The sequence below is a fragment of the Stegostoma tigrinum genome, chromosome 10, assembly GCF_030684315.1.
Source record: "Stegostoma tigrinum isolate sSteTig4 chromosome 10, sSteTig4.hap1, whole genome shotgun sequence".
In the NCBI taxonomy this organism is placed as follows: Eukaryota; Metazoa; Chordata; class Chondrichthyes; order Orectolobiformes; family Stegostomatidae; genus Stegostoma; species Stegostoma tigrinum.
In genome coordinates this window covers 88,644,177-88,668,267 of record NC_081363.1, presented here as the reverse complement: position 1 = coordinate 88,668,267, position 24,091 = coordinate 88,644,177, and the positions used below count along the sequence as shown (strand labels likewise).

Below are 24,091 nucleotides of genomic sequence, written 5' to 3'. Positions count from 1 at the left end.
GGTTCTGTCATTTCCGGTTCTACTTTGCATGCATATAAATCATAAATTCCAAGCATGGTGTCAAAACGTCTGTACGATAACAGGCAGCTCGGTGAGCAAGGCAACAACCTTGTATAGTTTATATGGATTTCACCTAAGGCCTTGAACAAGGTGCCATGTGGGAAACAGATAAAAAAGCTCATAGGATCCAGGATAATTTAACAAGTTGGATTTAAAATTGGCCAATTTGCAGGAAACAGAGGTTGGTAGTGTAAGGCTGTTTTGTGTGACTGCAGCCAGTGTGAGAGAAGGTCACCTGTAGTGAAAAATAATTGCTTTCATTATGGATCTCCATGCAGGTTGATTTGAAATGCTCCAAAACCTATGAAGTAACGATCAAGCAAAATCAATAATCCTGTTTATGCCAGCCATATAAACTCAAAGTTACATGAACAAAGTCACAAAGTGGAATAATTTATGACAACAGCTATAGTGAGGTTTATAATGGCATCATTGTTAACCTTCAGAGAATAAATAGTGCTCAACCACCACAAGCTCCCCCCACAAGCCACTCACCATCCTAACTTGGAAAACATTTTGTCGTTCCTTCACTGTCGTTGAGTCATAATCCTGGAATTCCTTCTAAACAGCATTGTGGGTCAACCTACAGCAAGTGGGCCAAGTGGTTCAAGAAGACAGCTCACCACCACCTTCTCAAGGGCAACCAGGGTCAGACAATAAAATGCCAGCAATGCCCACAGGAAAACAAAAGGATTTTATTGAGGAGTACAAAATTATGAGGAATGTAGGGCAGTTAGAAATTAATTTTTGCTCTTAGGTTAGTTACCAGAAGGCACTGATTTAAGCTTATGGACAGGAGATTTAAAGGGGTTTAAAGAGAAATCCTTTCACCCAGAGGATAGTGGTATCTGGAACTCAACTCCTGAAAGGAATGTAGAGGCCTATTTAGATGAATACTTAAAACTTCATTGCATGGGATTAGAATAGATAGATGTCTGACATAATGGACTGAAGGGCCTCTTTCCATGCTGTAACACTATATGACTTTATATCTTTGACCAGACCTCAGGTCACCTATACCTATGTCACTCCAAGTGACAGTTCTTTTCATAATGCTCCCCCTGCACTTTGTAATTATACAATGCAATCTAAGTATTAGGCAAGGTTGTGGTTTGCCAGGGCCCTGTTAAGGTTATAATTCTCAAAGTAGTCTGAAATTAGCCCTTGCTGCTTCCTGTCTATTTTGTCAAAGTACTTTCCAATTTTAGTTAATCAAGAAGATGTGGCAAATGAGTCTCCCCATGAAGCCAGAAAATAGATGCCCTGTTTCAACAGATCTTTCTATCACTATGCCAATGGCATTATTCATAAGTTGCACATTGCAAAACCTCAAAACTTTTCTGGTTGATCAGGTATCTAAAAATTCAATACTTTAGCTCTTCTTTCCTACTCATATGTATCTTACATTGCCTGACACAGTGTTTTTCTTTCAATGCAACAAATGATGTTGAATTATCAGGAAGAGACAGTGTTATTACTTAATATGATCCAAAGAATGTCTGAGAACAAGTAATCAATACATTAATGAACAGTTAACTGGATTTGAATCAGTTGAGAGCTAGTAGTTTAGTAGAATGTGGCTAACTGAAATAAAGTCTCATATACAAGTCTCCATTTGGACTCAGTTTGAAAACAATTTTCTTTTATGTTGTAACAACACAAAATGTTGCCAAACATGGAAGTACTTGCCTGGTACATCAGGAGACACTGAGGTATTGCTAGTTGATTCAGCTGCCAAATTATTCTGTTCATTTAAACCACTCTCTGATGCATCAGGATCAGCTCTGTGGTTCCTAAACATCACAACAAATTTAGGAAAGCAAATATTCAGAGACATGTCTTTACAGAATTACTTCAAAAATCTGCAACTTTGTCACTACTTTAACACATTAAACAAATGGCTAACTGAAAATAAACAATAGTATCTACAAATACCTTTCTTCAAGTAAATGCTAGCTTCATAGGGATAGAAAACAAACTATATCCTTACGCAAGAAGTCTCCTAATCTCGCATACCAAAAATTTCAGATGTTTGGCAATAGGCACTTTGGACAATGGAGCTCCTATAAATAAGTCAATGTCTAAAACCGTTTAAGTCACGTTTCAAAGTCAACACATTGAGTTTGAGGATCAACTGAGAAACAGGAGAAGGAAATAGAGTACTTCCCCAACATACACCTCAGCGGAGCATCACTGAAGATAGAGTACCCAAGAATACTGTGTGTGCCTGTCAGCTTTATGAGTAAATCAGGCAGTCCAATTCTCTTTGATTTTCCCCTATAATGTGAATTCCTTACAGGTAATCATTGAATTCCTTTTCACATTCACAGCTGGTTCTGCCTCCATGTAGTCCACAAGGAGATCATTCAGCCTATTATGCATGTGTCTGCTCTGTGGGAGAACAGAACATTAGTTCCAGTTTTCTATTTGTTTTCCGAAATCCCACTGTTTTTTTCTTCAGTATATATCCAGTTCTTATTTCAAAGGAACCCACGTTGCCCAGACCTTTTAGGTATTGGAATGCACACTTAAACGGTACGGGGAAGTGAATTCCTTTGAGATACGTACTGAAGGAAAAAAAACGTGGGGTATAGGAAAACAAACAGAAAACTGGGACTAGGCGTAGAGCTGGAAGAACATAGCAGGCCAAGCAGCATCAGAGGAGCAGGAAGGCCGACGTTTCAGGAGAAGGGTCTAGGCCCGAAACATCAGCCTTCTTGCTCCTCTGATGTTGCTTGGCATGCTGTGTTCATCCAGCTCTACACCTTATTATTGAGGTTGTATGGGCTGAGGTTGTCGAGGAAGGTTTGTCGACTGAATCAGTTTGGATGGAAGTTAGGAACAAAAAGGGAGCAGTCATCTCATTGGGGGTTTTCTATAGACCTCCAAATAGCAGTAGGGAGATCGAAGAACTCATAGGCCAGCAGACTGTTGAAAAGTGCAAACGTAGCAGGGTTGTTGTTATGGGTGCCTTCAACTTTCCTAAGACTGATTGGAACCTCCTTAGTGCAGATGGTTTGGATGAAGCCGTTTTTGTCAGGTGTGTTCAAGAGGGTTTCCTTACTCAGTATGTGAGCAGGCTGACGAGGAGGGAGGCCATTTTGGATTTGGTGCTCGGCAATGAGCCAGGACAGGTGTCAGATCTCGCGGTGGGAAAACACTTCGGCGACAGTGACCACAACAGCCTCACATTTATTATAGCCATAGAGAGGGAAAGGAGCAGTTACCAGGGGAATATATTTAACTGGGGAAAAGGAAACTATGACGCTATCAGGCAGGAGTTGGGAAGTACAGATTGGGAGCACTTGTTCCACAGGAAGGGCACAACAGACACGTGGAGACTGTTTAAGGAGCAGTTGTTGCGAGTGATGCATAAATTTATTCCTCTGAGACAGATAAGAAGGGGTAAGATTAAGGAGCCTTGGATGACGGGAACAGAGGTGCTTCTCGTCAAAAAGAAAAAAGGCAGCTTACGTAAGGTGGAGGAAGCAAGGGTCTAGCACAACTTTAGAGGATTGCAGGCTTGCTCGGAAGGAGCTCAGAAGTGGACTGAGGAGGGCCAGGAGGGGGCATGTAAAAGGCTTGGCAGGAAGGATTAGGGAGAACCCAAAGGCATTTTACTCACATGTGAGGAATAAGAGAATGATCAGGGAGAAGGTAGGGCCGATCAGGCATAGCGTAGGGAACTTGTGTGTGGAGTCTGAGCAGATAGGGAAAACCCTAAATGAGTTTTTTGCTTCAGTTTTCACTAAGGAAAGGGACTTTGTTGTGAATGAGAACTTTGAGGTGCAGAGAAACAGGCTTGAACAGATTGAGATTGAGCAAGTTGATGTGCTGGAAATTTTGGCAAACATTAAGATTGATAAGTCCCCAGGGCCAGACCACATTTATCCTAGGTTGCTCCGGGAAGCGAGAAAGGAGGTTGGTAAGCCGCTGGCGAAGATCTTTGCCTCCTCACTCTCCACGGGAGTCGTACCAGAAGATTGGAGGGAGACAAATGCTGTTCCTCTTTTCAAGAAAGGGAATAGGGAAATCCCTGGAAATTACAGACCAGTCAGTCTTACATCTGTAGTGAGCAAGGTTTTGGAAAGAATTCTGAGGGATAGGATTTTATGACCATTTGGAAAAGCATGGCGTGATTAAAGGGAGTCAGCATGGCTTTGTGAGGGGCAGGTCATGCCTCACAAATCTTACTGAGTTCTTTGAGGAGGTCACGAGACAGGTTGACGAGGGTAGAGCAGTGGATGAGGTGTACAAGGACTTCAGCAAGGCATTTGATAAGGTTCCCCTCAGCAGGCTCATTCATAAAGTCAGGAGGTATGGGATACAGCATGATTTGGCTGTCTGGATTCAGAATTGGTTGGCTGACAGGAGGCAGAGAGTGGTTGTAGATGATACGTATTTTGACTGGAGGTCAGTGCTGAGTGGCGTCCCGCAGGGCTCTGTTCTTGGGCCTCCGCTCTTTGTAGTTTTTATAGATGACTTGGATGAGGAGGTTGAAGGGTGGGTTAATATGTTTGCTGATGACACAAAGGTTGGAGGTGCCGTTGATAGTATCGAGGGCTATTGCAGGCTTCAGCGAGACATTTGACAGTATGCAGAGCTGGACTGAGAAATGGCAGATGGAGTTCAACCTGGATAAATGAGAAGTGATGCATTTTGGAAGGTTGAACTTAAATGCTGAATATAGGATTAAAGGCAGGATTCTCGGCAGTGTGGAGGAACAACGGGATCTTGGTGTTCAAGTGCATAGCTCCCTCAAAGTTACCACCCAGGTGGATAAGGTTGTTAAGAAAGCATATGGTGTTTTGGCTTTCATTAACAGCGGGATCGAGTTTAAGAGCCGCGAGGTTATGCTGCAACTCTACAAAACCCTGGTGAGACCACACTTGGTATTTGTGTCCAGTTCTGGTCGCCCTATTATAGGAAAGATGTGGAGGCTTTGGAGAGGGTGCAAAGGAGATTTACCAGGATGCTGCCTGGACTGGAGGGCTTGTCTTACGAGGAGAGATTGACTGAGCTCGGACTTTTCTCTCTGGACAGAAGGAGGAAGAGAGGTGACCTGATCGAGGTGTACAAAGTAATGAGAGGCACGGATAGAATCGATAGCCAGAGACTTTTCCCCAGGGCAGGACTGACTACCATGAGGGGTCATAGTTTTAAGGTGTTAGGAGGAAGTTATAGAGGAAGAGGGAGGTTCTTCACCCAAAGAGTTGTGAGCGCATGGAATAGTTTACCAGTGGTAGTCGTGGAAGCGGAGTCATTAGTGACATTTCAGCAACTGCTGGACATGCACATGGACAGCACTGAATTGAGGGGAACGTAGGTTAGGTTATTTTAATTTTGGATTAGGACTATTCCACAGCACAACATCATGGGCCGAAGGGCCTGTACTGTGCTGTACTTTTCTATGTTCTATGCTATATCTCAGAAGTCAGAGTTGATGTTTTGGGTCCAGTGACCCTTCCTCAGAAGTGTTTGCACAAATTTTCAGCCAAAAGTGCTGTTTGGTCTATCTTGGCCTCCTCCAGTGATCCCCAGTATTACATATACCAGTCTTCAGGCAAGTCAATTCACTCCACATGATGTCAAGAAATGGTCGGAGATGTTGATACTGCAAAGGCCAAAAAGATATTGGGCCACTCCAAATTGATGCTGGAAGGCTAGTGATGGGAGATAAGGAAATAGCTGAAGAACTTAAGTACTTAATAAGTACTTTGCGTTAGTCTTCACAGTGGAAGGCATGAGTAGTATGCCAACAATTAGGGAAAGCCAGGGGGCAGAGTTGAGTATGGTAGGCATTACAAAAGATAAAATGCTAGTAAAGCTAAAGGGTCTAAAAATTGATAAATCTCCTGGCCTGGGTGGGCTACATCCAAGAGTTCTGAGGGAGGTGGCTGAGGAAATAGCGGAGGCTTTGGACGTGATCTTTCAAAAGTCACTGGAGTCAGGGAAAGTCCCAGATGATTGGAAAATTGCTGTTTTAACTCCCTTGTTTAAGAAAGGATCAAGGCAAAAGATGGAAAATTATAGGCTGATTAGCCTAACCTCGGTAGTTGGTAAATTTCTAGAATCCATTGTCAAAGATGAGATTTCTAAATTCCTGGAAGTGCAGGGTCAGGTTAAAACAAATCAGCATGGTTTTAGTAAGGAGAGGTCATGCCTGACAAACCTGTTAGAATTCTTTGAAGAGATAACAAGTATGTTAGACCAGGGAAACCCAGTAGATGTTATCTATCTAGATTTCCAAAAGGCCTTTGATACGGTGCCTCACAGGAGGCTGCTGAGCAATGTGAGGGCCCATGGTGTTAGAGGTGAGCTACTGGCTTGGATTGAGGATTGGCTGTCTGACAGAAGGTAGAGAGTTGGGATAAAAGGCTCTTTTTCGGAATGGCAACCGGTGGCGAGTGGTGTCCCGCAGGTTTCAGTGCTGGGGCCATAGCTGTTCAACTTATATATTAATGATCTGGATGAAGGGACTGGGGGCATTCTGGCAAAGTTTGCCGATGAGACGAAGATAGGTGGACAGGCAGGTAGTACTGAGGAGGTGGGGAAGCTGCAGAAAGATTTAGGCAGTTTAGGAGAGTGGTCCAGGAAATGGCTGATGAAATTCAATGTGAATAAATGTGAGGTTTTGCACTTTGGAAAAAAGAATACAGGCATGGGCTATTTTCTAAACGCTGAGAAAATTCGCAAATCATAAGTACAAAGGGATGTGGGAGTGTTGGTCCAGGATTCTCTAAAGGTTAACTTGCAGGTAGAGTCCATAATTAAGAAAGCGAATGTAATGTTGTTGTTTATCTCAAGAGGGTTGGAATATAAAAGCAGTGATGTGCTTCTGAGGCTTTATAAGGCTCTAGTTAGGCCCCATTTAGAATACTGTGTCCAATTTTGGGCCCCACACCTCAGGAAGGACATACTAGCCCTGGAGCGTGTCCAGCGGTGATTCACACGGATGACCCCTGGAATGGTAGCTTTAAGATATGATGAACGGCTAAGGATCCTGGGATCGTACTCATTAGAGTTCAGAAGGTTGAGGGGAGATCTAATAGAAAATTATAAGATAATTTATGGTTTAGAAGGGGTGGACGCTAGGAAGTTGTTTCCGTTAAGCGGGGAGACTAGGACCCATGGGCACAGCCTTAAAATTAGAGGGGGTAAATTTAAAACTGAAATGAGATGACATTTCTTCAGCCAGAGTGGTGGGCTTGTAGAATTCATTGCCGCAGAGTGCAGTGGAGGCTGGGACGTTGGATGCCTTCAAGGCAGAGATCGACAAATTCTTGATCTCAAAAGGAATCAAGGGCAATGGGGAGAATGCAGGGAAGTGGTGTTGAAATGCCCATCAGCCATGATTTAAATGGCGGAGTGGACTTGATGGGCCGAATGGCCTTACTTCCACTCCTATGTCTTATGGTCTTAAGGCTACAGGCCTGATTACAATCCGGAAATAGTACTGAATGTTTGGGTTCCAGACCATGCTGTTTCCCCCAGCCAAACTATTCTGGTACACTTACAAAAGTGGCATCTACCCGACAAAGTGGAAAATTGCCCAGGTATATCCTGTACATAAAAGGCAGGACAAATCCAACCAGGCCAATTACAGTCCCATCAGTCTACTCTCGATCGTCAGTAAATTGATGGAAGATGTGTTCACCACCTGCTCAGCAATAATCTGCTCACGGATACCCAGTTTGGGTTTCACTAAAACCACTTCGTTCCTAACCTCATTACAGCCTTGGTTCAAACATGGGCAAATGAGCTGAATTCCAGAGGAGAGGTGAGATTGACAGTCCTTAACATGAAGGTAACATTCAACTGAATGTAGCCACAAGGCGCCCTAGCAAAACTAGAATCAACAGGTACCAGAGGCAACAGGTACTGGTAGCTGGGAGTCATTTCTTGGACGTAGGGAAATAGTTTTAAATCTCTGGTCTGAGACATCTCTACAGTAGTTGCTCAGGCAAGTGTCCTAGGCCCAACCGTCTTCAGCTTCTTCATCAATGGGCTTACTTCCATCATTAGAAGTGGGAATGTTCGCCAATGACTGCACAATGCTCAACACTATTCACAATTCCTCAGGTACTAAAGCAGTCCATGTTCAAATGCAACAAAATCTGGACAATATCTAGACTTGGGCTGACAAGTGGCAACTAACATTTACACCACACCAATACCAAGCTATGATCAACACCGATGAGAGATATTCTAACCACTGCCCCATGACAGTCAATGGTGTTACCATGACCGAATTTTCCACTATCAGCATCCTGGGGATTATCATTGACCAGAACTGGACTCACCGCATATTCCCCCACTCAACCAATACCATCAAGCCAGGGGATCGGCTCTCATTCAACGCAGAGAGCAGGACGATATGCGAGGAGCAGCTCCAGGCATATCTGAAAAGGTGGTTTCAAACCTGGTAAAACCAAATAGCATAAGCAGTAAATGATAGACAGAGCTAAGTGATCCCAGTTAGAACAGCAGGTCAGAGACAAGGAATACTGCAGCAAGTAACTCACCTCCTGACCCCTCAAAGCCTGTCCACCATCTAAAAAGCACAAGTCAGGAGAGTCATGGAATATTCCCTATTTGCTTGGATGAGTGCTGATCCAGTAACTCTCAAGAAACTTGACAACATCCAAGGCTAAAACAGCCCCACTTGATTGGCACCAGAGCCACAAGCATTCACTACCTCCACCCCTGACACTTAGTAGCATACACTGCTGCTATCTATAAGAGTCAATACAGAAATTCACTGAAAATCCTTGGACAGCACCTTCCAAATCCACGCCCACTTCCAGCTAGAAGGATAAGGCTAACAAATACATGGGAACACCACCACCTTCAAGTTCCCTCCAAGCAACTAACAATCCCATCTCAGAAATATATTACTGCTCCTTCACGGAGTTAAAATCCTGGAGAAAATAAGGGCTGTAGATGCTGGAAGCCGGAGCTACAGATGTGAGGTTGGTAAAGCACAGTATGTCAGACATAGAACATAGAACATTACAGCACAGTACAGGCCGTTCGGCCCTCGATGTTGTGCCAACCTGTCATACTGATCTCAAGCCCATCTAACCTACACTATTCCATGTACATCCATACGCTTATCCAATGACGACTTAAATGTACCTAAAGTTGGCGAATCTATTACCGTTGCAGGCAGAAACCTTCATCAGGACTGAATCCTGGAATTCCCTCCCTAATGGCATTGTGGGCCACCCCACAGCAGGTGGGCTGCAGCAGTTCAAGGCAGCAGTTCACCGCCACCTTCTCAAAGGCATCTAAGGATAGGCAATAAATGCTGGCCAGACAGCAGCATCCAAATTCCACAAATGAGTGAAAAAAAATTAATCCAGGGAAAGCTACTTTAGTGTAAATCTACAGAAGAGTGAAAGGTGCTTAAAAAGGTACGGAGTGAGTACAAGCCCAACATGCTCTCTTTATGATAATATGTAGGAGCAACAAAGCCTAGAGAACACTGAATTTCTAGAAATATTCAGCACTGGATAAAGTAAAGAACAGAGTACAATGGAAGCAAAATAACAGAGGCAGGAGAGGAGTACAAGAAGACGAGGGGGATCTCAAGAAATCAATTAGGAGCATGGTGCAGGGACAGTGATAGGAAAACACCGACGGGCAAGGTGTGTGTGAAGCCGGAGGAAATTGGAACAGCATTAAATGAGTGCTGCACATCTGTCTTTACTGGGGAGAAAGCAAGTACAGAACTTGAGAAGGTGGTTAACTGTGAGACCAGGTCACTACAAGAAGTGAGGAGGTATTGGAGGTTACAGCAGTTAGAAGTGGACAAATCTGGGGCCACGTACTAGTGAGAGTAGAAATAGGAGAACAGGGTAGATTAATGAGTGGTTGAGGAAATGGTACAAGGGTATTTTTGGATACTGGGATCTCAATGGGGCAGAAGTGACCTGTAAAAGAGGGACATGTTACACCTGAACTGGATGGGAGCCAATTTCCTGCTGGGAGATTTGCGAGAGCTACTCAGGAGGTTTTAACCAGTATGGCAGCAGCAGGGTGAAGAATCCTAAGCAGTTGTGAGAAAACAGTGAAGTTCAGGCTGCTTAGAAGTTAAAGGGAGCAAGTTAATTAGACAGGGCAGTCAAGAGCAAGGCAGAGAATGAGATAAGACTGATAAATTAAATTGCATTTATTTCGACGGAAGAGGCCTGACAAGTAAAGCAGATGAACTCAGGGCATGGATAAGAACACAGGTCTGGGATATCAGAGCCATTATTGAAACATGATTACGGGACAGACACGACTGCCAGCTCAATGTTCCAGGGTATAAATGTTATAGCAAGGATAGAAAGGGAGAGAAGAGAGAAGTGGGGATGGCATTTTTGATTAGGGAAAATATCACAGCAATACTTAAAAAGGATTTTCCTGGAGGATTGCCAAGTGCTGCTATATGGGCAGTACTGAGAAATATGAAGGGGGTCTTCATCTTGGTGGGATTGTACTCTTGGCCTCCCCAATAGTCAGTGGGAAATTGAGGAGCAAATATGTAGCGGGATTGTAAGTGCTTGCATAGTAGGGGATTTATACTTCCAAACATGGGCTGGGATTTCCATAGTGTTAAAGGCTTGGATGGAGAGCAATTTATGAGAACATTTTCTTTACCAATACGTAGATGAGTCGAAGAGAAGAAACAAAACTCTACCTTTTCTTGGGATATAAGGGAGAGCAAGCGACTGAGGTGTTAGTGGGGGAGCACTTTGGAACCAGTGACCATAATTCTATGAGTTTTAAATTAAAAAGTGAGCAAGGCCAATTTTGATGATACTAGGCAGGAACTTTCAAAAGTTGATTGGAGTGCACTGTTTGCAGGTAAAGGGATAACCGGCAAGTGGGAGGCTTTGAAAAGTGAGATAGGGAGAGTTCAGAGGCTATACTTTCCTATTAAAGTTTTCTTTTCCTCCATTCATTCATAACATGAGGGCATTGCTGGCCAAGAAGCACTTATTGCCCAGAGGGCTGTTCAGAGTCAACACATTGCAGAATGTCGATTGTAGGCCAGACCAGGTAAGGATGGCAGTTACCTTCCCAACAGGACATTAGTGAACCAGACGGGTTATTTTTCCAACAATCGACAATGGATTCATTGACATCAGTAGATTCTTAATTCCAGGTTTTGTTTTATTGATTCCCGCTGAGGCAGGATTTGAACACAGGTCCCCAGAATGTTATCCGAGTGTCTGGATTAATAGTCTAGTGATAATACCATTAGGCCGTTGCCAAGGAAAAGGCTATCAGGAGTAGGGAACAATGGATGACAAGATACATTGAGGTTCTGGTCAAGACAAGTAAGCAGGCATATGTCAGATGGAGACAGCTAGGATCAAGTGATTCCCTTTTGAGGAGTATAGGGAGAAGTGGAATATACTTTCATGGAATAGAATCCCTACAGTGCGGAAACAGGCCCTTCAGCCCAACAAGTCCACACTGACCCACAGAGCATCCCACCCAGACTCATCACCTATAACCCACCTAATCTACACATCCCGAACACTATAGGAAACTTAGCATGACCAATTCACTTAGCTTACACATCTTTGGACTGTGGGATGAAACCGGAGCATCGGGAGGAAACCCACACAGGCACCGGGAAAATGTGCAAAATCCACACAGAGGGTGACGGCCTGTGCAAACTCCACACAGAGGGCCTGAGGGCGGAATCAAACCTGGGTTCCTGGCACTGTGAGGCAGCATTGCTAACTACTGAGCCACCGTGGCGCCCCTTTTTTTTTGCATGCTTATAAGGGAAATCGGGAGGGCAAAAAGGGGATACAGATAGCTTTGGTAGATAATGTTAAGGAGAATCCAAAGAGATTTTACAAGTACATCAAGGGAAAGCGAGTAACTAGCAAGAGAACAGAGCCCCTAAAAGATCAACAAGGCCACCTATGGTTGGAGCCACAGGAAATGAGTGAGATACTAAACAAATATTTTGCATCAGAACTCAATGTTGAGAAAGACACTGAAGATTTGGAACTTGAGGTAATGAATAGTGAAGTCTAGAAAAGAGTACACATCACAGATGAGGAAGATATTGATGTTTTAAAACACTTTAGAGTGGATAAATCCCTAGGACTTTATCAAGTATATCCCAGGACATTGTGGGAAGGTAGGGAAGAAATTGTGGGGATGCTAGCAGAGATTTTTATCATCAATAGCCATGGGTGAGGTGCTGGTAGACTGGAGAGTCGTTAATGTTGTGCTTTTATTTAAGAAAGGCTACACAGAAAATGCCAAGGAACTATAGACCAACGAGTCTGGTGCCAACGTTGGGTAGGATTCTGAGAGACATGACTTACGTGCATTTGGAAAGGCAAAGAAAGATCAGGAATAGGCAACATGGCTTTGTGCCTGGGAAATCATGTCTCAGAAACTTGACTTAGTTTTTTCGAGATGCGACCAAGAGGATAGCCGAGTGTAGAGCAGTAGACATTGTCTACATGGACTTCTGCAAGGCTTTCAACAAGGTTCCGCGCGGTAAACTGGTTAGTAAGGTTAGATCACATGGGATCCAGGGAAATCCAGCCAATTGGACACAAAATGGATTGAGGACACAAAACTGATTGACAGTAATGAGACAGATTCTCTGGTAGAGGGTTGTTTTAGGATTGGAGGTGTGTGACTAGTGTTGTTCTGCAAGGATCGGTGCTGGGTCCACCATTATTAGGCATTTAAAGAAATGATTGAATGAGAATATAGGAGGCATTGTTAGTGAGTTTGCAATGACATCAAAATTGGTGGTGTAGTGGACAGTGAAGGTGGTTATTTAAGAGTACAATGGGATCTTGATCAGCTGAGCCAATGAGCTGAGGAGTGGTAAATGGAGTTCACTTTTGATAAATGTGAGGTATTGCATTTTGGGAAGACAAACCAGGGCATAACTTACAATGTTAATGGTAGGGCCCTGGGTCGTGTTGTTGAACAGAGAGACCTTGGGGTGCAGATAAATAATTCCTTGAAAGGTGTTGTCACAGGTAGACAAGGTGGTGAAGGCTTCATTTGCCTCCATTGGTCAGACCATTGAGTACTGGAGTTGGGACATCATGTTGCAGCTGTATAGCACATTGGTGAGGCCACTTTTGGAGTGCTGCATGCAGTTCTGGCCATCCTAATACAGGAAGGATGTTATTAAATTGGAAAGGGGCAGAAGAGATTTACAAGGATGTTACTAGGACTGGAGGGTTTCAGTTATGAGGAGGGGCTGGATAGCTGGGACTTTTTTTCCCTGGAGCGGAGGAGGCTGAGGGTAACCTTATAGACGTTATAAAGTTATGAAGGGCATAGATAAGGTAAATGGTGAAGGTCTTTTCCCAAGGGTAGAGGAGTCCAAACTAGAAGGCATAGGATTAAAATGAGGGGGGGGGAAAGATTTAAAAGAGACCTGAAGAACAACTTTTTTTCCACACTAAGTGTGGTGTGTATTGGAATGCCAGAGAAAGTGGTAAAGGTGGGTACAATTACAACATTTAAAAGACATTTGGACAGGTACTGTAAATGATTTAGATGAAGGAGCGGAAGGGTAAACTAGTACGTTCACGGGTGATACGAAAGTGGGTCACGTTGTGGACAGTGCGGAAGGCTGGTCTAGGTTACAAAAGGGACATTGATAAAATGCAGAGCTGGGAAGTGGCAGATGGAGTTTAACCCTGAAAAGTGTGAGGAGATTCATTTTGGAAGGACAAACTTGAAAGCAGAATACATGGTTAATGGAAAGATTCTTGGCAGTGTGGACGAGCAGAGGGATCTTGGGGTTCATGTTCACAGTTCCCTGAAAGCTGACATCTAGGTGGATAGAGTTGTTAAGAAGGCGTATGGTGTATTAGCTTTCATTAATAGAGGGGTTGAGTTCAAGAGCTGTGAAATTACGCTCCAGCTATTCAAAAGCCCGGTTCACCCACATCTGGAGTATTGTGTCCAGTTCTGGTCACCTCACTACAGGAAAGATGTGGAAGTGTTGGAAAAGGTGCACAGGAGATTTACCAGGATGTTGCCTGGAATGGAGGGAAGGCCATACGAGGAAAGGTTGAGAGAGCTAGGACTTTTCTCTTTAGAACAACAAAGGATGAGAGGTGACTTGATCAACGTGTACAAAATGATCAGAGGTATAGATAGAGTAGTCAGCCAGAGACTTTTTCCTAGGGTGGAAGTAGCTTTTATGAGAGGACATAGTTTTGAAGTGAAAGGAGGTAGATATCAGGGAGACGTCGGAGGTAGGTTCTTTACTGAGAGAGTGGTAGGGGTGTGAGTCAGCCTCGTTAGGGGCATTTAAGCAGCTATTAGATAAGCATATGGATGATAGTATAAGGTAGCAGTAGAGGTTAGATAGACTTATGTTCAGCACAACATCATGGGCCAAAGGGTCTGTACTGTGTGGTACTGTTCTGTTCTATGTTCTATGTACATGAATAGGAAGGATTGAAAGAAATATGGTGAAAAAAGGCAGATAAATGGGATTAGTTTAGTCCGGGAAATCTGATTGGCATGGATGAGTTGGACCAAAGGGTCTGCTTCCCTTTTGTATGACTATCTAGATAAAGTGTTTCATATGTTGTTGTGGGAGATGAGGAGAAATTGTAGGAACCCTTACCCAAACTTAAACCATCTCTGGCCACTGGAGGAGCGTTATGTTTACAAGGATGGTGGAGACAGAGCAGAGAAATATAGACCAGGGAGTCTTCAGAGGTACAGAACCATTGGAGAAAATTGTGAAGTAGAAAACTAATCTCCATTTCAAGAGGTAAGTTTTGATCAGGGGTAGTCAGAGGGAGGTCACGCCTAATGAATCTGGTTGAATTTCTCAAACAGAATCTAAGTGTATAGATGAGGGCAGAGTAGTTGATGTAGTATATATGGATTTCAGCAAGGTCTTCAACAAAGTCCCACATAGGAGATTGATAAAGATGGTAAAAGCACATGGATCTAGGGTAAATTAGCTTCCTGGATCCAAAATTGGTTTAATGACATTGCCACGGGGTGGTACAAGAAGGGAGTTTGTGTGACTGAAGGCCAGCTCCAGTGGCATATCACAGGAATCCATGCTGGGTTGTTTATTTACATAATTTATAAATATTACAAATAACAAGAATGTGAGGGGCGATAAGTAAAGTTGCGAATGACACAAAGATTGGCCGGGTGGTTGACAGTGAGGAAGAAGGTCTCAAGTTACAGGAGGATTAATTATTTAACTTACTTTTCTAATCAACCTGTTCAGACCTGTTATTACACATCTTTGGAGTAGGTGGGACTTGGAACCTAGGCCTCTCAGTTCAGGGTTAGCAAATTACCGCTGTGCCACAAGAGGGCCCCACGGTTACAGGATAATATTGGTCAGATGGGCAGATCAGTAGCAGATACAATTTAGTCCTTATAAATGTGAAGTGCTGCACAAGGAGTATTCAGTGAATAGCAACAGACTAGAAAGCTCACAGGAACAGAGGGATCTTGGGGTGCTTGTCCACAATTCCCTGAAGTGGCAGCACAGGTTAATTGGTTAGTTAATATGACATCTGGACACTTGCCTTTATGAGTCATGGCATGGATTACAAGAGCAGGGAGGGGATACTGGAGCTGTCAGAACTTTGGTTAGGCCACAGCTGGAGTACCTTGTGAAGTTTTGATCTCTGCATTATAGGTTGGAGGTGATTGCACTGGAGGAGGTGCAAAGAAGATAAACCAGCTTGTTGCTTGGGATGGAGCATTTCAGCTATGACGAGAGGGTGGATAAGGTCAGATTGTTTTCTTTGGAGCAGAGAAGGTTGAGGGGTGAGCTAATAGAGAAATATAAATGTTGAGGAAAATGGACAGAGTGAATGGAAAGTAGCTCTTCCTTTAGTCAAAGGGTCGATAACAAATGGGCATAACTTTCAAGTGAAAGGTAGGAGGTTTAAGAGGGGAGTTAAGGAAATTGTTTTTCACTCAGAAGGTGGTGTGGGTCTGCAATGCATTGCCTGGGTCAGAAGTTGAGGCAGGAAACCTCATGCCATAAAAAAATCTTGGATGTGCACTTGAAATATTCAAAGCTATGGAGCTAGTATGGGAAAGTGGGACTGCAGTAGGTCTTGGTATATTTTTGGTAGCACAGACTTGATAGGTCAAAGGTCTTTTTTTCTACTGTATGATTCAATGAATGAAATGAGTTGTGGCCAGTAATGAGTAACAGCTGTTTCTCAAGTAGCCAAGGACATAGGTCAATAAAATGTTAAAACACAAGGCCAGCTCTTCCTAGTATAGTACCAAGTAGTAAAGTTTTACCATTCTCGTGATGTGTGCCTATTATGTCCTCGATATCTTCTTGGATAATGTCGTCGTTGGCTATCACGCCATCCATACTGGTGACTGCCATGCCATTTATTTCTCCTCATTTCTGTACCTATCAAAATTATTCACATTAAAGCATCAAAACAGACTGGGATAGTGTCAATATTCACCTCTTACAATAATTATTGTGCAAAATTGACTTTTGTCCGATTTAGAAAGGGAGGATCACTTCCTTCAGGACCAAGCAGATTCATTCATGGGATATGTGTGTTTCCACAAGTCAGCATGAATTGTCCTTCCCTAACTACCCACAAGAAAGTAGTTGAGTTGCGTCCTTGAACTGTTGCCAATGTGGTGTAAAGAAACACTCACTGAATGAGAAAGGGACAACCTGAATCCCAAAGTAACAGATACAGTTGAACCTGTCAGACATAAAAGAGAAGGTAAAGAGAAGACAGGTACATCATGAAACGCAACTAATGGCAGCAGCCCATGCTGTCTGCGGTTGCCGGTGCAGCAGAGAGAGGCACAAATGTGGGAAGTGATTTGTCAAAGTTTCAGGCAGTATGTCACAGTGGAAAATACAGGCAACACACAAAATAAAGTTTTAAATGGAAACAATCCATGAAGTTGAAGATCCACGAAGCAACGGAGTTACTACTTTAATCCCTTCAAAAAAATCTAAGTGGGAATTGCTAGAGATCCTAAAAGATCACCGGACACAGTTTAAAATCAGGTCATGCATTGGATACCTCTATTATGTGTTCAAATCCAATTATTTTATTGGAGCCATGAACTGGGTTTCAAGGACCTTTAAAGTGATGTCAGCTCAGTGATTTTCATCAAGTGAGTAATGGTCTTCAAACTGCAATACACTTTCCTACTGCAGACTGTCTCCTTTCCTTTACCAAAAAAGTGTTCTTTCTAAAATGAGTGATCGGATTACACAGAACACCTTCCAGCCTCTAGGTTTCTAATCTCTCCCGCTCTCGCCTCTCTTAAGAGTTTTCTAAGCCGCATGAATGATGTAAACTCATGTAAATACTGTGGCCACAAGAGTAGGTTACAGGCTAGGAATCCTAGCCTCTAACTCACCTCCTGACACCCCAAGGCCTGTCCACCATCAACAAAGAACAAATCAGGAGTGAGATGAAATACTTTCCACTTGTCTGGATGAGTGCAGCTCCAACAAAACTAAAGAAGCTTTACACCTTTCGCGGCAAAGCAGCCCATTTGAATGGTACCACATCCATTCCTCTACCACTGACAGTCAGTAGCACCAGTGTGATCTATCCACAAGATCCACGCAGAAATTTACCGAAGCTCCTTCTGACAGATGATCATTGGAATTCAAACACTAACTCCTTTTTCTCTCTACAGATGCTGCCAGACTTTCATGAGTTTCTTCTAGCAATGGAATTTCTTTGTTTTATACTTAGAAAGCACCTTCCAAACTCGTGAGCAGTATTGTCTCCCAAAAGGAGAAGGGCAAGGACGATAGATACTTGGAAACATCACCACCTACAAGTTCACCTCTAAGCCACACACAGTTCTGACTTGAAAATATATTGCTGTTCATTTACAGTCGCTGGGTCACAATCCTGGAATTCCCTCTCTAAGGGCACTGTGGTCTACCTAGAGCATGTGGACTGTTGCAGTTCAAGAAGGAAGCTCACCACCACCTTCTCAGCACAACTAGGGAAGAACAGTAAATTCTGGTCCAGACACTGACATCCATATCCCATAAGTGAATAAAAAGATTTCATACCTGTTGATTTCTAACTGCTCCAAATTCATATAAACAGAAATTGCTGGAGAAATTCAGCAGGTTTGGCAGAATCCGACAGAAAAAAAGTTAGCATTTCAAATTCTGCAACTCTTCTTCAGACACTTCTAAAAAAGGACCATCGGGGTCAGGATCGGCTATTCAGCCCCACAAGCCTGTTCTGCTTTTGATTACATTATGACTTATCCCTGGCCTAACTCCCATTGAGTACTGCTGCTTCATATCCCTTAATAATAAAAAGTTACCTATCTCAGATTTAAAATTAGTGATTCATCTAGCATTCACTGCCATTTGAGGAAAACATCTCCAAATATCTACCACCTTCTGTGTGTGGAAGTGCTTCCTAACATCTCTGCTGAATGATTGGCCCCTAATTCACAGGCTGCATAGTCTAGTAGTAGAATCCCCAATCAGCACAAATAGTTTATCTTCATCTACCTTGTCTTTTCCTGTTAATATCATGAAGACTGCAAACAGATCATCCTTTAACCTGCCTAGTTCTAGAGAAAAGAGGTGTAATTCATATTATCACTCCTCATAACTCTAATCTCTGAAGTCAAGGGAGCTACTCACCAAATTTGGGAAATTTGGGTGGGGGGGGGGGAAACGCAAATTCTCTGCTCGGTGATGTCATACCAGGCCCAGTGGAAGACAGTTATGTTTGTTGGAGATCAATCATCTCATCTCTAGGACCTTTCTGTAGAAGTTCGCCAGCAGTGTCATGGCCAAATGTTTCATCAATGGCTCTCCCTTCAACATAAGTTCAGTTTGCCGATGATTGCACAACATTCAGCGCCTTTCAGGATTCCTTTAATATTTAAACAGTCCTTGTTCAAATGCAAGGAAAAGTTGACAGCTCAGTTTCCAGCTGATGAGTGTAAATAACATTTGCACCACATAAATGCCAGACAATGATCACTTCTAATATGAGACAATTTCATCATCATCCGTTGACTTTCAATAGTGTTACCATCCTGAATTCCCATCTCTCAACATCATTGGGTTTTGATTAACCAGACCTGGATTCACCAAATACAGTGACAACAACACCAGGTCACAGTAAGGAGTTCTACAGCAAATAACTTATCTCCTGACACCACAAATCCTGTCCACCATCTACAAGACACAAATCAGGCAAATGATAGAATACTCTTCACATTCTTTGGGAAGTGCAGCTCCAACAACACTCAAGAAAAGCTTGACACCATTCAGGATAAAGCAGCCCGTTTGTTTGACGCCATATCCAGAAGCATCCATTCCAATGCTCATGTAGCAGCAGAAGGCACAATCTACAAGATGTGCCTTCTGCTCATTAAAGCAGAAACTCATTAAAGATCCTTAAGACTGCGCTCATAATGGAGAGAACGTCATAAATTCACAGAAAAGATGTGGAAGTGTTGGAAAGGGTGTAGAGGAGATTTACCAGGATGTTGTCTGGAATGGAGGGAAGGTCTTGCGAGAAAAGGTTGAAGGGGCTAGGGCTTTTTTCTTTAGAACGACAAAGGATGAGAGGTGACTTGATAGAGGTGTACAAAATGATCAGAGGTATAGATAGAGTAGGCAGCCAGAGACTTTTTCCTAGGATGGAGATAGCTATTACAAGGGGTCACTTTTAAAGCAAGAGGAGGTAGATATAGAGGTACGTCAGAGGTAGGTTCTTTACTCCGAGAGTGGTAGGGGCATGGAATGCATTGCCGAAGAGGGTAGTGGAGTCAGCCTCGTTAGGTGCATTTAAGCGGCAATTAGATAGGCATATGGATGATAGTATAAGGTAGGGTGGAGGTGAGATAGACCTTAGGTTTAGGGTAAAAGTTTGGCACAACATTGTGGGCCGAAAGCCTGTACTGTGCTGTACTATTCTATGTTCTATGTAATGGTGCAGCTGAAGATGGTTGGGCTTATGGCACTACCCTGAAGAACTCCTGAACAGATGTCCTGGAGCTGAGATGACTGACCTCCAACAACCACAACCAAATTCCTTTGTGCCAAGTATGATTCTTGATGCAAGGCCACTTCCATCCAGAATGACAAAGGCAGCAGATTCATGGGAACACCAACACCTCCAAGTTCCCCTTCAAGCCACTCACCATCTAGACTTGAAAATATATTGTCATTTGTTCACGGTCACTGCCCTTCCAAAGGGCATTGAGAGTTCACCAATCACACATGGACTTCTTAAAAATTTATTCATTGTGGTATGTGGGCATCACTGGCTCGCCAACATTTTATGCCTGGTAGAGAGCTGCTTTCTTGAATCGTTGCAATTCACCTTTTGTAGGTTGACCTACAATGCCATGAAGAAGGGAATTCAATAAGTTTACCCCAAAGACGATGAAGGAAAGGCAACATAATTCCAAGTCAAGATATTAAGTGGTTCAGAAGGGAATTTGAAGTTGGTGGTGCTCCCATGTTTTTGCTGCTCTTCTACTTCTAAACGGAAATAGTTTTGGTTTTGGAAGGTGCTGTCTGAGGATCTTAGGTGAAATTCTGCATTACATCTTGTAGATAATACACGCTACTGCTACCGACCTTCAGTGGCAGAGGGAATGGATGGAGAGCCAATGAAGCAGGATGCTTTGTCTCGGATGGTGTCAAACTTTTTAATGTTGTTGTAGTTGCACTCATTCAGGCAACTGGGGTATATTCCATCACATTCCTGACTTGAACCTTGTAAATGATGGACAGGCTTTGGAGAGTCAGGGGATGAGTTACTTGCCACAGTCTTCCTAGTCTCTGACCTGCTCTTATAGCCACTGTGTTTGTGTGACAAGACAATTTGAGTTTCTGGTCAATGGTAACCCTCAGGATGTTGATATCGGGAACTCAGTTACAACACCATTGAGCGTCAAGGGACGGTGGTCAGGTTGTCTCATATATGACAGTCATAGCCCAGTATTTGTATGGTGTGAATGTTACCTGTCACTTGTCAGCCAAATTCTGTATATTGCTCAGATCTTGTTGCATTTGAACATGGACTGCTTCAGTATCTGAGGAGTCACAAACGCTGCTGAAACTTTTACAATCATTGGCGAATATCCCTACTTCTGACTGTATGGTGGATGAAGCAGCTACATCAACTGCAGCAGTTCAAGAAAGCACCTTACCACCACCTTCTCAAAGGCAACTCGGGTAGAACAACAAATGTTGGCCAGCCAGCAAATCCCACATCCCACAAGTGAACAAAATAAAAGCATCATTCTTGTAAACCATTCTGTACTCCCTCCAAGGCTAATATATCCTTCCTGAGGTGTGGTACCCAAATCTGTTCTCAGTACTCCAAGTGAAGACTAACCAGTTTTGAATGACAGCAGCATAACTTCTCTACCATTGTGCTTATTGTCCCCTAGGTATTAAGGCCAGCATTCATTACCTTTTCTAAGGTTTTGGAGCCGATTTGTAGCTTGAGTTGTGGATAATTATGCTGGTTGGCTTGTTGAGCTGGTTCGTTGTTGTTCTGTAGACATTTCATTACCCTGCTGGGTACCAGTATCAGTGCGGCCTCCAATGAAGCGCCATTATGTTTTCCCGCCTAGGTTTTAAACTCTGGAGTCCATCAAGTGGATTACCTTGCTTTGGGTTTTCCTTCACAATGGAGTATATATGGGGTCAAGTTATATATGTTTGTTGATGGCTTTCTTCGTGGAGTACCAGGCTTCTAGGAACCCCTGAGCCTGTCTCTGCTATCCCTCACAGGAACCAAATTCACCAGAGAGGAGAAGAACAAACAGCTCCCATTCCTGGACATCATGGTAGAGCACAGGACAAATACAGAATTCGAAATGAAAGTGCACGGAAAAGCCACACACAGCGACCAAGTATTGAACTTCAACAGTAACCATCCTGATGCACACAAATGAAGCTGCATGCCAACATTATTCAAACAGGCAACAACACACTGCAGCAGCATAGAACTACACCAAGAAGAAGAAAAGTACCTCTTCCAGGTACTCAAGGACAATAGATATCCAAAAAACTGAGTCAGAAGATGCCTATTACACAAACAACACTGGGAAGATACCACACGCCCCAACACATTCATCACGCTACCTTACATCAGGAACACATCGGAACTAACCACAAAACTCTTACGACCGCTGGGCATCAGAGTTGCACACAAACCCACATAAACCCTCCAACAACTGCTCACCTGAACTAAAGATTCACTACCCACTATGAACAGGACCAATGTCATATACAAGATTCCCTGCAGAGACTGTGACAAACACTACATCGGACAAACAGATAGGAAATCAGCAACAAGGGTGCACAAACACCAACTGGCTACAAAAAGACATGACCAATACTCACTCATCTCTATCTACATGGATAAGGATAACCACCAATTCTATTCGGACAACACTAAGATCCTGAGACAAGCAAAGCAGAGACAGGCATGGGAGTTCCTAGAAACCTAGTACTCCATGAAGAAAGCCATCAACAAACGCGTAAAACTTGTCCCCATATACCCTCCATTGCGAAGGAAAACCAAAAGTGAGGTAATCCAGTTCAACAGACTCCAGAGTTTAAAACCCAGGCGGGAAAACACAGCTGCGCTGATGATGTTGCCCAGCAGGGTAATGAACCATCCGCAGAACAACAACGAACCAACTCAGCAAGCCAACCAACCTCAACATTCATTAGTGATAATGGGAACTGCAGATGCTGGAGAATCCAAGATAATAAAATGTGAGGCTGGATGAACACAGCAGGCCCAGCAGCATCTCACAAGCACAAAAGCTGACGTTTTGGGCCTAGACCCTTCATCAGAGAGGGGCATGGGGTGAGGGTTCTGGAATAAATAGGGACAGAGGGGGAGGCGGACCGAAGATGGAGAGAAAAGAAGATAGGTGGAGAGCAGAGTATAGGTGGGGAGGGGATAGGTCAGTTCAGGGAAGACGGGCAGGTCAAGGAGGTGGGATGAGGTTAGTAGGTAGGAGATGGAGGTGCGGCTTGAGGTGGGAGGAAGGGATGGGTGAGAGGAAGAACAGGTTAGGGAGGCAGCGAGCAGTTTCAAGGCTGAAGAGATTACAAGAGAGTTGCAGTGGGAGACTGATTCCCTGAGGTTGGTCCGGAGGGAGGAGGGTAACGTCTTCAGGTTAGGCATCCCTGGAAGAGGCTTAGCAGTGAGGTTCCCTCACCCCATCCCCCTCTCTGATGAAGGGTCCAGGCCCGAAACGTCAGCTTTTGTGCTCCAGAGATGCTGCTTGGCCTGCTGTGTTCATCCAGCCTCACATTTTATTATCTTGGATTCTCCAGCATCTGCAGTTCCCATTATCACATTTTATCATCTTGGATTCTCCAGCATCTGCAGTTCCCATTATCACTGATTCAATTTCAACCTCACTAAAGAACTCTGCAATATTTTAGTCAGGGTATCTACAATGTGCTCCACTAATTTCTTTAACAATCTTGGATGGTAACGTGCAAATCCTGTGAATCTGTCACTCTTAATTCCACTAGTTTCCCTTTTACCAATCTTTTACTTACGTACCGGGCTCAAAACGTTAACGCTGCTTTCTCGCACCACAGATACTGCCAGACCTGCTGACTTTCTCCAGCAACTTGTATTTTTGTTTCTGATCTCCAGTTTGTTTTATGCTTCTCCAACACATTGTCCTTAGTCGGCATGCCACAGCATCTCTTTAATTGATTATAATCTCCCTCCAATTCATTAGGTCGATCCTAGACCAGCGACATCTACCCCAACCCTTCCCTGAATAGCCACTTCCACTTCCGTGTCAGAGGGCGGGGAGAGAGGTGTGTCAACGTAGACAACGGCAGTCAGGCATTTAGTGTGCATGTAGGCTCTCAGGAGTCTGATTATCTATTGCGCATGCCCGGCAGATCCTGTGATCAATGTGCATGCTCAGAGTTGGAGAGCGGGATGGTAAACGCTTTGGGTAGGTGGTTCTAGAAGGTGCTGAGAGCGGTGAGTGAGTGACGGAG

At 43.6% G+C, this 24,091-nt stretch overlaps 2 protein-coding genes across 8 annotated transcripts in view; one reads left to right on the top strand and one right to left on the bottom strand.

The window, feature by feature from the left end:
* wdr21 (WD repeat domain 21) overlaps positions 1-23,891 on the bottom strand; it is a 109,806-nt gene extending 85,915 nt beyond the window's left edge. For 4 of the 5 annotated variants that reach the window (XM_048537142.2, XM_048537141.2, XM_048537139.2 and 1 more), the window contains exons 1-3: positions 23,637-23,891; positions 16,354-16,471; positions 1,750-1,853 (exon numbers count right to left, since the gene is read on the bottom strand). In XM_048537142.2, the coding sequence (XP_048393099.2) occupies positions 1,750-1,853; positions 16,354-16,463 (214 nt within the window). In that variant the 5' untranslated portion in view covers positions 16,464-16,471; positions 23,637-23,891. The remainder of the gene's footprint in view (positions 1-1,749; positions 1,854-16,353; positions 16,472-23,636) is intronic. The other variant, XM_059649378.1, reaches the window with a different exon arrangement.
* A 27-nt stretch (positions 23,892-23,918) lies between these two features.
* dpf3 (double PHD fingers 3) overlaps positions 23,919-24,091 on the top strand; it is a 216,620-nt gene continuing 216,447 nt past the window's right edge. For all 3 annotated transcript variants that reach the window (XR_009446263.1, XM_059649379.1, XM_048537143.2), the window contains exon 1: positions 23,919-24,045. Coding sequence is in view for 2 of the 3 variants with exons in the window: in XM_059649379.1 (XP_059505362.1) it covers positions 24,002-24,045 (44 nt within the window). In the remaining variant the exon portion in view is untranslated. The remainder of the gene's footprint in view (positions 24,046-24,091) is intronic.